The sequence below is a fragment of the Pelophylax lessonae genome, assembly GCF_965119305.1.
Source record: "Pelophylax lessonae genome assembly, chromosome: 2".
NCBI lineage: Eukaryota > Metazoa > Chordata > Amphibia > Anura > Ranidae > Pelophylax > Pelophylax lessonae.
Window position 1 is genome coordinate 152,363,046 of NC_138769.1, and position 16,717 is coordinate 152,379,762.

Consider the following 16,717-nt stretch of genomic DNA (forward strand, 5'->3'; position numbering starts at 1 on the left):
ATCAACTATTAAGAGTACAATTCAAATTTTATTGAACAAACCTAATGAGAACAGTATTTTTTTTTAAACAAAAAACTTACAATGCACTGTTCCAAATTATTACGCACAGTAAGTTTCAAAACACTTTATAGGTTGTAAAGAACTGACAAATGTTATTTGGGTTGTTTGCAGCATATTTGCTAAAATCAAAAGCCATTTAGCAGCTTCACAAGTCTTGCATCCATTGAACTTTGAAAATTGAAGTTTTTGGAGTTTCTGCTTGAATTTGTTTGCAAGATGTCAGAATAGCCTCCCAGAGCTGCTGTTTGGATGTAAACTGCCTCCCACCCTCAGATCTTTTGCTTGAGGATGCTCCAAAGGTTCTCAATAGGATTGAGGTCAGGGGAGGATGGAGGCCACACCATGACTTTCTCTCCTTTTATCCCAAAGGCAGCCATTGATGCAGAGGTATTCTTTGCAGCATGAGATGGTGCATTGTCATGCATGAAGATATTATAGAAAGCATAGTTCTTCCTTTTGTACCAGGGAAGAAAGTGGTCAGTCAAACTCCACATACTTTGCAGAGGTCATCTTTACACCTTCGGGGACCCTAAAGGGGCTGACCATGACCAGCTCTATTCCCATGATTCCGACCCAAAACATGACTGCACCACCGCCTTGCTGACGTCGCAGCCTTGTTGAAACAGGGTGGCCATCCACTACTCCATCCATCTGGACCATCCAGGGTTGCACGGCACTCATCAGTGAACAGGACTGTTTGAAAATGAGTCTTCATGTATTTTTCTGCCCAATGCAGCCATTTCTGCTTGTGAGCATTGGTTAGTGGTGGCCGAATAGAATGTTTATGCACAGTTGCAAGACTCTGGAGGACCCTACACCTTGATGTCCGTGGGACTCCAGAGGCACCAGCAGCTTCAAATATCTGTTTGCTGCTATGTAATGGTATTTTAGCAGCTGCTCTCTTGATCTGATGCATGGATCTGGCAGAAATCTTCCTCAATGTGCCTTTATCTGCACAAACCCATCTGTGCTCTGAATCAGCCACAAATCTCTTAATAGTGCGACGATCGCGCTTAAGTTTTCGTGAAATATCGAATGTTTATATACCTCGTCCAAGGAATTGAACCATTTCACTCTTTTCGGAAGCAGAGAGATCCTTTTTCTTACCCATATTGCATGAAAATGGTGCTCTTCTTAATAATGTGAAACACCCTCCTTTTAGTAGTTTTTCCTTAAATTGGGCTCACCTGGCAATCTAATTATCACAGGTGTCCGAGATTGTTTCAGTGATCAAAAGAGCCCTGAGACACAATGCCACCCATGAGTTAAACTGAAAACAAAATATTTAATCTTTGTGAGTCCCGGTTCACACTATTGCAATGCAGGAACACTGCGAATATACTGCGTGTTCCTGCATCGCATCCGCAGCTCAGGCAGTTCACACTGCTATATGCGATATGCTGGGGGTGTCAATTCAAAGTTAACACCACCATCAGATCGCATATCTCAGTGCGATCTGACAGTTCGCACAGGAATTGGATCGCACTGATGTGAACCACCATGCGATCCGATTCTGCTGCGGACCAAAAAAAGGTCCTGTGCATGTTCACTGCGATTGCGGTGCAAATTCAGCCATAATAAATGTATGGCTGAACTCGCACCGCACAAACCTCCCATGTGATTTTAGGAGCAGTGTGCTCCAAATCATATGCGAGGTCTGTGATCAAAATAGTGTGAACCGGCACTTACACTTAAAAAGAATTTGCATAATATTTGGAACAGGGTGTATATTGTAAATGAGCACTAAAACAAAATGACTAAAGAGAAGCATGATCTTAACACTGGTCCTTATTACATTCACCATGTATAACAAACCTCATTCTGCAGGTTCCAGACTCCGTCTTTATGAGTGAATTCCTCATAGCTTGTACGGCACTTGGGCAGAATTCGGCACTCAAAGCCGCACATGTTAAAAAGCAAGTTGGGGTTGTCTTTACTGTACACAGACACAAAGCTGTTTTCCCATTGTACAGTAGTGACAGAACGAGGAAGACGGTTTTTAATGTCCCAAAACACAGCACGGCCACTAAGACGAGATTAAAATAGTTTGGTTAGTCTGCCAGCAGAATACCTATATACACACACGTTAAACGATGTTCAATATAATAGGTTTAGGAAAATGAACAGCCCTATTAGAAAAAATAAATTAAATTTTTAATGTATACACAAGATTTTAAAAGGCTCTTGTAGATGTACGTTTTCTTGCATTTGGAGTGCAATTTCCCCACTTGCCGACCACCGACCGCAGATATACTGCGGCAGGCTGGCTTGGCTGCACGAACCACTGTATCTGTACGGTGGTTCGCGAGGGTGTGCACTCGTGCCCCCATTAGCCAGCGGGGAAGCTGATTCATGGAGTCGGCGGCCGCGATTGCCGCTGGGCATCTGCGATCACTGCCCATTGAGAGAGAAGAGCAGTGTGCTGTTGTAAACACAGCAGACTGTTGTTCTCTCAGGAATCGGCACAGAGTGCCTGTGATCCTCCTATTTAGGATCACAGGTCTGTGTTGATTCCACACTAAACCCTTTGACCGCCCCAAAGTTAACCCCTTCCCTGCCAGTGTCATTATTACAGTAACAGTGCATATTTTTGGCACTGATTAATGTAGTAATGTCACTGATCCCCCCCCCAAAAATGTCAGTTAGGGGTCGGATCTGTCCACCGCAACTCGCAGTCCTGCTAAAAATCGCCATTACTAAATAAAAAATGACAAATCTTTCCCCTAGTTTGTAGACACGATAACTTTTGCACAAACCAATCAAAATATGCTTGCACAGAGGATATATATTTTTTTTTTTACCAAAAATATGTAGAATACAAACTGGCCTAAAAGGATAAAAAAAAAATTTTGATTTTTAAATATTTTTTTTTATTGGGAATGTTCTATAGCAGAATGTGAAAAATAATATTTTTTCAGAATGGCCGCTCTTTTTTTGTTATAGCGCAAAAAATAAAAACCGCAGGAGGTGCTCAAATACCACCAAAAGAAAGCTCTATTTGTGGAGAATAAAAAGGACATTTTTAGTTGGGTATAGCATCGCACACCTGCGCAATTGTCCGTTAACGTAACGCAGTGCTGAATCACAAAAAATGGCCTGGTCATTAAGGGGGTAAAACCTCCTGGTCCAGAAGTGGTTAAACACAATTCTGCAGATTTCCATTCACTTTTGATGTTGTGTGGTGAAGAAGCTGTATTTGTCCTGCTTTGTGTCGCTTTGGCTGCAGCAGGTATGTTAGTGGTGCAGGCAAAGTGGGTCGAGTGCAACCTTTAGGTGTATAAAATGCTGTTGACTAGCGATGTGTTGGAATGCAAAATGAAGCATTTGTCAACACTACATATCTACATGAGCCCTGAAAATGGTACACAGCTAATGAAAATGGGTTATTTTTTTTTTTTTTGCTGGAAAACGCACATAACCACAATAATGGCTTTTTATCTGGTAAGCAAGATCTAGGCTACTTACAGATTAACATCATGCTTCATAAGTCTCATTCTGGCATCTCTAGGCCAACACTTTTTATTGTTGTACCCTACAATGTTCTCATTATTGGGATCTGGATGCTCTGTAAGGTATCTCTGAATAAGATCTCGAGCATCATCTGCTGAAAATCTACAAGAAACAAAACATAACAGCATGATCAGACATGAATTGTTCAGAAAATGTGCTTGTTGAACTGCTCAGTTGCAACGTACCTGAAAAAAATGTGGATGCGATCAATGTATCTGCAATACAGGCGGATGGGGTGAGCAGCTTCTGTGGCCACATCTTGAAAACTCAAGAAATCATTTGGCATTTGAGGTGGACCAGCCATCTCACTGGCCCTGTGCAAACCTAGGACTAACAGATCCATCACCAAACCATAGTACTGAACAATGAAAGAAGCAAACTGGAGTCCTCGAATAATGCCATAGGAGTTTGTGTGATTCATGTCCTACAAGAGGGGTAAACATTTGAGAAGTGAGAATATGCTTGCAATACAAGTTACCTATAACAATTTTTTTTTAATAGGGTCGCGACACTAAGGCACCCAGAGACATTGCCGGTGTCCCTGTATGTCAGATTACATGTAAATTCTATTCCTGCTCACAGCACATACACTGTGCACCAACTCAACTATATCATCTATTACATTTTGCCTTCACATACTTACTTTGTAATTTATCACAACATTGTTTTTGGCTGTCATGTAATCAGCAATGTTGTGATCGACAATTAGACGCAAAAGACGATTCAGCAGAGTCAAATCGATCTTTTCATACATCTTCTCAAACCGAGACTCAAGCATTACATTGCATTCTCCTTCAGTGGTGTCCCACACATCTTGTAGGTTGTTGATTCCTGCAATATATAAAATATGAGGTAATATTTCCAGCAAATTACATTTCAATTAAGCAAACACCTGTGCTTTTTTATGCCTCTTGGGGACTCATACAGAAAGAGGTCTACATTGAAATCTCCCATTTTACCTATGTAGCATTCTACGGAGCACTAGGGAATCTTGGACTGCATTTCTATCATGGCATCCCCAGATTCCCCTCTTCTCCCTAAATAAAGGCTAATTTGTTGGAGACTTCTGTACATAATAGGAGGAAGCTCAAGAAGAGTCAGCAGATGCTAAAATGTCACTACAAATGCTATAAAAGTCCAAAAAAAGTTCCTACTAACAATGGGACTTTTGGTTTATCAAGTGATCAGGACCACATCTAACTTTTCAAATGAATGGCAGCAATTTCAGTTGCAAATATTACTGAACTTGAAAATCTCAAGCTAAAAATGAGCTTTAGGCCCCATTCACACTAGTGCGACTTGTCCCGCGATTTTGGACCGCAAAAATCACATGACAAGTCGTTTTCCATTATTTTCAATGAGCCCCATTCATATCAGTGCGTTTTGAAGTCACACCGACTTCAAAGTAGTTCCTGCACTACTTTGCCACGATTTTAATGCGTTTTGAGGCATATAGCCTTGCCATTGCTTTCAAAATCGCGTCAAAATCACAGCAAAACCGCTGTAAAATTGCGTCGCATAAGTGTGAAAGGGGCCTTAGTCGTATTATCATCAGACAGAGAGCCAACAGAAGCATTGAAGTATAAACTGGGGCAGTGCAACAGAGAATTTAATTTGTGACTGAAAGGCACATTTCGAAGATGCAATATCATGAAAAACAAACAAAAAAAAAAAAAAACCACCATTCTCATTGTTAAATGCTCCCTAGGTATTACACAGTCCTACAAGAAAATACATGATTAACCTATAATAAATATTAACTATATTATACTAGTAATACCCCATTAAAATTAGCCAGAATCTGGACCAGCATCTATTTTCAGCTTGTTCAGTTAAAGTGGAAACTTTACCCATAACTTCATAAAAATAATGTTCTTTAGCAAGGAGCATACATGCCAAAATATCAATTATGCTACAAAGATTAATGTGTGCTGGAAATTGCTTCCAGCATTGCTTCCGTTTCTTCTTGCTGGAGGCTGCCAATTTGCTGAAGCCCTATGCCCCAGCAGTGAATCATAAAGCGGAACTAAATCCATTGATTGAACGATTTCAAGAAACCGTTACATTCCTGGAATCCCGGGATTGCTGTCAAACCATCAAATGGCTGGAGTCATAACTGATGACATGCGCAGCACCATGGCAGTTGCAGATCAAACAGAAACAGCTTCCTTAGCTGTAAAGGATAACCGGGGTTAAACTTTAAAGCTGTCAGCAGATCAGCTGCTACAAACTCAACAGTGCCTAAAAATAGGGTGCAAAAATGATGTGTGGAACAGGGTAAATCAGCGTATTACTGCATTTAAACCATATAGACACTTATTTAAAAACTTAATGTTTTACATATCTATAGCTGCAAAAGGGACCAGCCTGAAGTGATCTAGCAGGACCTAATTTTTTTGACTAAAAATTCCACTTTAAGCTTTAAAAATGAAAGATATTCGTTGGCTACATTGCACATCTCCTTGAGATCCTGGCCATTCCAGTTTTGATTAATTCCTTCCACTGTAGCTTTCCTTTAACTGCTCAGATTGATGGATAATTGAATTGGGTTTACTGCTATTGCCCAGTTAGGAATTATCAGATTTAGGGCAAGATTAAATGTAACTTAAGACTTGATGAAGTTTAAGTTTTAGGGTACAGATAAAATAAAAGATTGTTAGGATAATATTAAGATATGGCTGCACATATTTGCATGTACATCTGGAAGTTTTGTACAGATGTAGCAATCAAGCTTAACCACTTGCCGCCAAATCACGTACCTGTACCTCATTTGGACTTCAAGTGGTTGTACCGGAGTTAGGCCAGCTACAGGCATCACCCCTGGTACCGTTTTTAGAGCCAGCAGTAGCTCGATTGTTATCACAAGCAGCAGGAGGGGACAGTTTCCCCCCTCTCTAGTAATTCTAGCACTAGACCTCCTCTGTTAAAAATGTAACCCAAATTCTAAGCAGCTTGGCACATTTTTGACATTTCATTCTAGTTAATGTCAATCAAAACCTTATACATTTTTACAATACAAGTTTTGAAAAATTTCAGTAGCTTTCTTAACCACTTCAATACAGGGCACTTTCAGGCCAATTTTCCCCTTTTAGCGCTGTTGCAATTTGAATGACAATTGCGCGGTCATGCAACACTGTACCGACACCAAATTTATGTCATTTTCCCCCCACAAAATAGAGCTTTCGTTTGGTGGTATTTGATCACCTCTGGGTTTTTTCCTTTTTGCTAAATAAAAGACCGAAAAGTTTGAAAAAAAAATATGTTTTTTCCTGCACTGATGAGACTGCACGGACAGGCACTGATGAGGAGGCACTGATGGGGTGGCACTTCTAGGTAGCACTGATATGCAGCATTGGTGGGCACTGATAGGCGGCACTGGTGGGCAATAATGGGCACTGGTGGGCAATAATGGGCACTGGTGGGCAACACTGATAGATGGCAATGGTGGGCAGCACTGATAGGGAGGGCACTGGCGGGCAGCACTGATGGGGAGGGCAATGGGGGGACTCCCTGAGCCCTGATTCAGGGAGATCGGAGGGGATCGGAGATGCAGGGAGTCAGACTGACACCTCGCATCACCGATTGCCGCTCTGCGGCGTGTTATCCTGCCGCCGTCATATGAAGTCTGGTCAGGATAATACAACCACAATCCCGCCGTCAATCTGCTATAGGGCAGGCGGGATGTGGTTAAAGTGCTCCTATTGCAGAAAGTAGAGTCTATAGTTTACCTTGGCACCACTTGTATACAAGCAAAGGAGGGGGTTCTGTGTCTGCGGGTTTGATCCAAGGAGGGAAAAGTCGCCTCTTGTCCGCTTCATACCACAGATATTGATCCAGGTAAGCATCAGTGATCTTCTCGAGAGGCTCAACATCATAGACAGGGACTAGGTGACTATAAAGATCCATGAACTCAATTCCCACCTAAAAATTTGAAAACAATTAAATAAAAATTTCAAAAAAAAATATAAAATTTTGCAATTTACAAATGTCAAAAACAAAAAATATAAACTAGAGGAGGTATGAAATTGCCCATTACCTCCTTGAAAGCTCTTTGAGTGAGCAAGTGACGCTTGATTCTGGACAAAGCTTCGTGGGGATTGTCATACGCTTGTTCAATCAGTCCCAACTCTTCTCTTTGAGACTGGTTTAAACGGGACTTCACACTAATCAAGAAGAATCAGGTTTGAATAGACATAAAAAAAAATACGGTACAATCACCTACAACTGTTCAGTTTAAAACACGAACAATGTATTTTATCTGCAAAAGTAACGTTTGGAGCTTCCAATAAACGCTTTACAATTAAGCTTACACCACTAATTGGCCACTGTGTTTCTACACATCCGCTCATTGCAACAGATTGCTAATTAGGACACTTGTGTTAATGTAAGGGCCACCTAATTACCTGTACGCTTCCTTCAGTCTCTCAAGAGCCAGGATGAGCAGTTTAGTATCATGTTTGTAGGAAAGAGGAGGGAATGGTATAGGAGAGAACCTTCTGCTTTCCAGCCAGTGCACTGTGGTGGTGTATACTGCTACAGCCTCTTCAGCAGTGATGTAGGGCCCATCCTAAAATCCATGAGAGGCAGTTAAGCAAGAAGCAAAATAAACTCAGTTTTCAGTACAAAGGATCAGATTTTTTTGTTTTTTTTGTTTTTTAGATCAGAAGTTTTAGCAATTCCTGCTCACCTTTAGGTAGTTGTGTTGTCTCTCTTGCTCAGCTTTCAGGTACAAACGAGTCAGACGGCCTAAGTTCTTTTTACACACTGTTTTGTCCACAGTTGCACCACGGCGAATACGCTCTCTGTTGTAATGGGCTGTGTTTGTCCACCAATCAGCCTTTGCTTTTACATACCGGAGAATCATGTTCTCAATGGGTGTAGGAAGACCTGGTACCTTAAAAAGGAAAAAAAAAAATAAAATAAAAAAAAATAATAAGTCGTTTAAATTAGTGATAACCAGATATCGGTTTTTCGTTGCCGATACCGATATTTTGGCCATTGCATATCGGTATCGGCCGATATTTTCGTACATTTAAAAAAAAAAAAAAAAAAGATTTTTATCACTTGACCGGTACTGTTGTAGAGGGATCTGGGGGTCTACAGACCCTAAACCCCTCCTCTGCACTTAAAAGCATTCAAAACGCCAAGTTTGGCTGTTTTGAATGCGGTCATTTTTTTTAATCTAGCACCAGTACCCGGAAGTGATATCATGACATCACTTCATTGCTTATATCTTTAATTTGTACATATGTGAGTGGCATATTCAATAACATTTGTAAACAGAATTATGCTATGTGACATCATTTTACCCTCAAATAAGCAATATTTGGAATATCGGCCAGTTCCGGGGCCGATACAGGTCCCTCTCAAAAAATTAGCATATTGTGATAAAGTTCGTGATTTTCTGTAATGTACTGATAAACATTAAACTTTCATATATTTTAGATTCAGTACACAAAACTGAAGTAGTGCAAGCCTTTTATTGTTTTAATATTGATGATTTTGGCATACAGCTCATGAAAAACCAAAATTCCTATCTCAAAAAATTAGCATATCATGAAAAGGTTCTCTAAACGAGCTATTAACCTAATCATCTGAATCAACTAATTAACTCTAAACACCTGCAAAAGATTCGAGGCTTTTAAAAACTCCCAGCCTGGTTCATTACTCAAAACCGCAATCATGGGTAAGACTGCCGACCTGACTGCTGTCCAGAAGGCCATCATTGACACCCTCAAGCAAGAGGGTAAGACACAGAAAGAAATTTCTGAACGAATAGGCTGTTCCCAGGGTGCTGTATCAAGGCACCTCAGTGGGAAGTCTATGGGAAGGAAAAAGTGTGGCAGAAAACGCTGCACAACGAGAAGAGGTGACCGGACCCTGAGGAAGATTGTGGAGAAGGACCGATTCCAGACCTTGGGGGACCTGTGGAAGCAGTGGACTGAGTCTGGAGTAGAAACATCTAGAGCCACCGTGTACAGGCGTGTGCAGGAAATGGGCTACAGGTGCCGCATTCCCCAGGTCAAGCCACTTTTGAACCAGAAACAGAGGCAGAAGCGCCTGACCTGGGCTACAGAGAAGCAGCACTGGACTGTTGCTCAGTGGTCCAAAGTACTTTTTTCGGATGAAAGCAAATTTTGCATGTCATTCGGAAATCAAGGTGCCAGAGTCTGGAAGAAGACTGGGGAGAGGGAAACGCCAAAATGCCTGAAGTCCAGTGTCAAGTACCCACAGTCAGTGATGGTCTGGGGTGCCATGTCAGCTGCTGGTGTTGGTCCACTGTGTTTTATCAAGGGCAGGGTCAATGCAGCTAGCTATCAGGAGATTTTGGAGCACTTCATGCTTCCATCTGCTGAAAAGCTTTATGGAGATGAAGATTTCATTTTTCAGCACGACCTGGCACCTGCTCACAGTGCCAAAACCACTGGTAAATGGTTTACTGACCATGGTATTACTGTGCTCAATTGGCCTGCCAACTCTCCTGACCTGAACCCCATAGAGAATCTGTGGGATGTTGTGAAGAGAAAGTTGAGAGACGCAAGACCCAACACTCTGGATGAGCTCAAGGCCGCTATCGAAGCATCTTGGGCCTCCATAACACCTCAGCAGTGCCACAGGCTGATTGCCTCCATGCCACGCCGCATTGAAGCAGTCATTTCTGCAAAAGGATTCCCGACCAAGTATTGAGTGCATAACTGAACATAAATTATTTGAAGGTTGACTTTTTTTGTATTAAAAACATTTTTTTTATTGGTCGGATGAAATATGCTAATCTTTTGAGATAGGAATTTTGGTTTTTCATGAGCTGTATGCCAAAATCATCAATATTAAAACAATAAAAGGCTTGCACTACTTCAGTTGTGTGTAATGAATCTAAAATATATGAAAGTCTAATGTTTATCAGTGCATTACAGAAAATAATGAACTTTATCACAATATGCTAATTTTTTGAGAGGGACCTGTATATCAGCAAAAGTCAATATCGGCCTTGCCGATAATCGGTCGATCCCTAGTTTAAATAATGCATAATAATGGATTCTCATTTCCTCATTGAGGACGTCCATTAAGACGAAACGCAAGTCTGGCAGAGGAAACAGCAGTGACGTCATTACGTCCACCGGGCTGTAGCCGAATGTATTAACAGCCTGCCTGTCTTTACTGGAATCTTGGGAGTAACTTTTTGCATAAATAAATCATTGATTTTATACTACATTGCGCAATGAAAGCTCTCCTCTTGTCATTTTACACTACACTATCCAGGTTCGAGCATCTAGCTGTAACTATAGAAGCCATTACCAGAGGATATTGCCAGCCATATACACCTGGAGTGAGGGGTACATTCACTAAGGCATGGACAAATCTAATTGAGGTCTAATTTTCTGGTAAGAGGCCAATCTTTCCTATATTCGGGGGAGCACTGATGTGTGAACACTTGAGAATAAGGAATATTTGTGTACCTGAGGACTATCACATTTGGATTTGATCGATTTCTTCCTTCTTACAATATTTTTGTGTGTGTGATATAGCAATTACAAAGTGGTATCACTGATTAAGAATTTATGGCACATAGCATTAAGTTTTTGATAACTCCCTGTACTGTTTATTCTCTTTGGAGTATTACACAATTTGTATGGATTGTAGACAGCGCAACATTTTCTGCTTTTTATACTAAAATATTTCAAGCAAATTATCAAGAACATTTTCTGCACTCACCTTCCAGGGAATGTTTGCCTTCCAGCATCTCCAGGCTTCACTCAAGTGTTGCAGGATAGTCCTTGCTTTATTCTGCTTGATACCCTCTGGCATCATGTCCAAAATGTCATGCATGACAGCTGCTCTCAGCTCCAGATCAAAGTGAGATTCCACTCTCTGCTTCGTCACAGTTTTTGCTACCCCCTTGGAATGACGACCTGAGAAAAGGAGACGAGCATGCATAAGCACAGAACACAAATACAATTCCTGTAAATACACAGAGCTGCAGTGAAAGGCAACTTATTACCAACCTTCAAACTGTCTAGCCAGAAGATTTCCAAGCCACCTCTCCAGTAACGGGGTGATGCCGCGCATAAAGAAAAGCCAAACTCTCCACCCAGCTGCCCAAAAGCCACAACCTGGTCCTTTTCCCACTGGACCCTAATTCAGGGTGAAAGGAAGAATTGAGGGAAGAAGAAAAATAAAAATTTGCTTACAGTCCTTGACACAAATCAAAATAAATTCAAGCGTAACGTGCACTTACTGTGTTAAACCTGTAATAGATTAAGTGTTTCAAGTCTTTGCACATTCGGATCTGTCTCATAAGTTTGTACTTGTATCTGTACATGCCAGTCAGTTGGCCCACATGGGCAAAGATGTACTGAAGTCCATCTGACAACTTAAAAAACACAATAGTTACTCTAGACTGCCATACTACTTCTTAGATGGTTTATAGTCTTTTTTTTAGTACATGCACATAGATTTTGGCAAATGTGGTCATTCAAAAGAAAACAAAAAAACCCAACAACAGGGGGGGAAAAAAATTGTAAACTGCTTAAGTGGACCACTAATCTACCTGGAAGGCATCCACGTTGCCAAGCCTATACTGCACATGACTATCCACCACCAGTTTGGTCAGACGAAGAACCTCTCGGCACAAATGAAAGGCATTGCCAAACCGAGACTTCTTACGCTCCTGCAAGGAGATAAAAGGAGAATGGTTAAATAAATTATTCAGTACCTTGATCAGAAATACTGTTTTATAGGGCAAAAAGGCAATCAAGTAAACAGGAAACCAGTGCTACATTGAACACAAACAGCTATTGCTGATTTAAAAAAAAAAAAAAAAAAATGCTAGCTGCCTGGCAGCAATTATACTTTGACAGCATCACATTCTGAGTTTCAGGGGATATACCCTCTCCCTAAGAGCTCAGACCTGCTGTGGATTGGTGTCCAGGTCCTCGTACTAAAAACTTTTCTGTTCCTCTCCTGTGCGGACGCTAGCACTAATTTAAAGGCCTGCAACTTGAGAGTACATTTTAATTTACTTTGACAATAATAAAATTGTGCTTTAGGTGATGCATAAGGGCTGATGTGCCCTTCTTTTTCTATCCATCTTTCTATCCAGTACACTTTTATTTGACCTGATGTTTATTTTCATATTTTTGTGGCCATTTACAATTAACGTATTTGGTTACTTTTAAATTAGAGTGTTTAACTTTTAAATGCCCTTTTCCACCAGGTAACTTGTTTAACTTAGAATGTGAGCCAGAGGTTTTATTTTTGGCCTTTTGAAACGTACTGTTATGTTTGGGAATAGATTTTGCAGTGTGTTTGCATACAATAAAAATTGGAGCTGTATGGGTGAACTATAGATTTATCAGCATCCACATCCCAAAAATCTATATAAAAAAAAAAAAAAAAAAAAAAAAAAGAAGAATACAATGCATAAATGGGACATCTAACTAATCTTAAAAATGCTTCCTCCCCCCTTCTACCAACTATTGACTGACTAACCTATGTAAGCAAGTTCTGTATACTTTTTCAGGCTGCTTTGGCTCACCTGTGTCTGCCAGTGGTGGCTGTAGGGAAGAGGAAAGAGCGACAACAGATATGTCATAGTAAGCCTATGGGGGACGTCACCACTCCTAGGCATAACCACTTGTTATCTATTGCGCCCTCTTCTTCCCTGTAGCCAGCACTGGCTGAAACAGGAGAGATCATGTGAGTAGACTAACTAAACTGGCCTGAAAATAGGTATGTATACAGATATTTCTTACATTGGTTGGTCACACAAGGTGTTAGGAGGGGAGAGCAATTTTTTAAAGATTAGTTAAGTTTAGCATGGAATTCTACTCTAAATAAATGAATATCACTATTATACATAGAATAATCCTCAACTGCATAAAATCTAGCAAATGAGATGTTGTGTTCACGCATACCAAGCTATTTTTCCCACTAAGCATTTAGTGTTTAACCTCCTCCATAAAAAGAGGAGTTATCCAGAAGTTGTGCTATCATACACAAGCTGCAGAAATGAGGAACACAAATTCAAAGCTTAATATTAAATATTCATTAAGAAATTAATAATCCCTCTGTAATACCATAAAAAAAACAGAGCTCAAATTGGGAGCAGGAGATCCAGACCTCAAGGCCAATTAGGATCTGATGTGGTACCATGAGCTGACAGGGAAAAATAGTCAGGACTATGCATGGAGGATGTTCTGGAGCAAGAAGTGTTGTGACTGCAGTGCAACTCCAGGATTTGGTTATGATGTTTGGTAGCTGTATGTATGGATTTATAAGCATAGCTTAACAGTTACATAATCTTTGCCAGACAATTTATAGACGTGAATAAAAATGAGTACTTCGCTACTTGCCTTAAGCTAAAAAAATGTTTCTGCAAAGCAGAAGAATTCTTAAATCTTCAAGATCTAAAGGTAGCCTTGATCTATACCTTGTGATTGTTTAAAGTTGCCGTGTAAAGCCGACATTTTTTGTGTACTGATATGCAGAACAATGTATGTAGTCATACCTTGGTGGTGAGTGTTTTTACAGGTTTCAGATTGAAATTATAGTCCAAATGAAGGTAATTCAAGTTCTTTCTGTGGATCAGCAAGTTCAGCATGTTGTAGCCTTGGCGACAAACCTGAAGTCCAACCTCCACCCAGTCCAGCTTAGTGGATTGGAAAAACTTTGTAGCTTTGAATGAGCGGAATAGATACCTGGACAAACCGATAAACTGTTTAGATATCAGACAAAATAGTGAAAAGAAAAAAAAAAAGCCACCAGACACTCAGGGAACTCACCTCTTCTTCTGGGCCTTAGGTGGTCTATGTTTAAGAGCATTAAGGACATAGTACTTCAGCAGTTTCTGGTAGGAGACACGAACTTTAACAGGCTGACCAGCTGGACAATGCTCCCGGTACCTTTAACAAATCAGATGTGACTACTTAAGAAACGAAAAATATAAAAAATTTAGTACTTAAAAGCGTCTGAATGCTGCGACAGCACTTACCAGTTCTTTACCAGAGGTATATCAACAGCCCTTCGCGTTCTACCAGACCTCAGGTTGAACGGTCGAGGCGCCCAAAGCAGGGCTATGCCATTGGCTGTGTTGTCTGAATAAAGAGGGGTTTCCTTGAGGAATGGCTCCACATATTCTGGTAACTCAAACTCTTCATCATCATCTGGTAAAGGCTCCTGACTCTAAAGAGGATAGAATTACATTATGTTACAATAAAGGATACTGAATACAAGTCCATTCAGTAAGAATACATAATTAAGAGTCTAAAAGACCTTTCTTTATGGATACAGCCACAGTGTAGGTATACCAGTAAAATTTGATGGCGATAGAACTCAGAAATTTACCAAGTTACAACTCACTTGTTTCAATAAATAAAACTGAGAAAGTTTCACATATGATTTATTGGATGGGATATATTAGATGGGAAAACAAAGGCTGTCATTATAAAAAATCAAATTGCATTTTAGGAGGCATTATCAAACTCTAGAAAATGCTTAAGGGTCCACAAACTCTACTGCGTTCAAATAAGACATGTCCCATGAACAGGAAACGTGAATTGCATCAAGACAAATTGCAGAAATCATAACTAGAATATAAATAGCAGTTCCCTAAGCAATTAAATTCTCTCATCTTTACTCAGTTTCACATCAATGCTTGTAAATTGTATTTTAACATAATATAGAACTCACCTTTACAGAATGTCTGTGTGATATGGGGTTGATAAGCGGATCAAAATAAAAAGCTGGGAGATCAGGATCCTCTGTTTTAATGAAAACCACATTTGGTGTATGATACCTGTAAGACGATGTCAAATTGTGGTGAGTTGGCAATCTAATCACTGTATATAGTGTATCAAAATATCTGGCTCTATTCCTTACCATGTCAGATGTACATGATGAGGGAGATTGTTGTACAGATACGGAAATGCGATTTTATACTCTGTGCGAATTGGCTGACGAATAATGATTTTGTTAATATCATTGAACTCATTCCAATCTTCATCCCTGAGAAAAAGAAAGGTTCTTGGTGAAATCAAAAGGATAAATGTTGGATAATAAAGCGAAGTTGAGAATATGTTTGAAACTTACTGCAAATTTATATCACGAACCAATGGCTCAAATTTTGGTCCACCTGGAATTGCCATGTTTAAAGCCTTAGAGGTGAAAAAAGCTTTCAAATCAAATAGGTAAAAGTAGTTGTCATCAACTAGATCTGTGAGCAGCTGATTGGCCAGTCGGTACAGTGTAGACATCATAGGAAGTGTGAACTGCCAACGTTGGTATGTTGTCCCATTTACATACCTAAAAGGAAATCACATGATTGGATCTACGCCATATTTTCTTTTACTTGAAATAACTTGTACAACAACAATCACAAAGAAGAACTCTAAAGATTTAGTTAATGTTGATATTACAAAGTTGAGCGCGAGAAGGCTTACTTTCGATTGTCTCTTAAGGGCTGGTGATCATAAAACCAGTCCATGACTGGAGCGTCTTCTTCATTGTCCAGCTCCAGCTGGATAGCCTCCAGGGGCTCCACATCAAGAATGTTATCAGCATAATCCAGAGGGGGTTCTTCATCATCAAAGGGGGGGAATCTCATCCTCTTGAAATGACGTCTGTCTCGCTTTTCTCTCCTCATCATGATCCACATTGACCTGTTTGAAGAGTTGTATGTATGTAACACAGTGACAAAGACTAAAGTAAGAACACTTCATCCTGACAAACATAAAATAATCTAGCAAGTATGCAAAATGCGGCCAGAGCTTATAGGGTAAGAGCAGCCTTACTCATGGGAATTAGAGATCTGCTCTACTTCCAAAGCATTAGCAGCAGGTTGTTAACTAAAGCACGTGCAGCTTAATGCAGGGCTCAACAAACCCCGGGCGCCAGGTCGCATTTGCGACTAGAATTAGCGACCTGGCGCCTGGGGTGCCCTGCAGGAGGTGTCCTGACCCTTTTGCGCCCCACCTCCTCCCCAAGTGCACGGACTTCCGCGCCGTCCGAAAATTGAGGCCCCGGCTTTTCGGCCTTCTTCTGTGAGATGAGAGAGGCTGGGGAACTGGCGCCCTCTTGTGGTGGCCGGGAGTAATGACTGTTTCCGCTGCCTGTTAATGCATTCCCATCTCCTTCCTAAGAGGAGATGAGA

At 40.6% G+C, this 16,717-nt stretch overlaps 1 protein-coding gene across 1 annotated transcript in view; it reads right to left on the reverse strand.

Annotated features, from left to right (window-relative positions):
- The window catches only part of PRPF8 (pre-mRNA processing factor 8), a 42,122-nt gene that overhangs the window by 15,807 nt on the left and 9,598 nt on the right, over positions 1 to 16,717 (reverse strand). The window contains exons 5-23 of the mRNA XM_082247702.1: positions 16,008 to 16,226; positions 15,658 to 15,870; positions 15,448 to 15,573; positions 15,259 to 15,364; positions 14,561 to 14,751; positions 14,352 to 14,471; positions 14,078 to 14,267; positions 12,119 to 12,238; positions 11,807 to 11,941; positions 11,574 to 11,703; positions 11,284 to 11,480; positions 8,258 to 8,464; positions 7,974 to 8,137; positions 7,607 to 7,733; positions 7,299 to 7,491; positions 4,214 to 4,401; positions 3,756 to 3,994; positions 3,526 to 3,672; positions 1,876 to 2,086 (exon numbers count right to left, since the gene is read on the reverse strand). Of these exons, the coding sequence (XP_082103828.1) occupies positions 1,876 to 2,086; positions 3,526 to 3,672; positions 3,756 to 3,994; positions 4,214 to 4,401; positions 7,299 to 7,491; positions 7,607 to 7,733; positions 7,974 to 8,137; positions 8,258 to 8,464; positions 11,284 to 11,480; positions 11,574 to 11,703; positions 11,807 to 11,941; positions 12,119 to 12,238; positions 14,078 to 14,267; positions 14,352 to 14,471; positions 14,561 to 14,751; positions 15,259 to 15,364; positions 15,448 to 15,573; positions 15,658 to 15,870; positions 16,008 to 16,226 (3,223 nt within the window). The remainder of the gene's footprint in view (positions 1 to 1,875; positions 2,087 to 3,525; positions 3,673 to 3,755; positions 3,995 to 4,213; positions 4,402 to 7,298; positions 7,492 to 7,606; positions 7,734 to 7,973; positions 8,138 to 8,257; positions 8,465 to 11,283; positions 11,481 to 11,573; positions 11,704 to 11,806; positions 11,942 to 12,118; positions 12,239 to 14,077; positions 14,268 to 14,351; positions 14,472 to 14,560; positions 14,752 to 15,258; positions 15,365 to 15,447; positions 15,574 to 15,657; positions 15,871 to 16,007; positions 16,227 to 16,717) is intronic.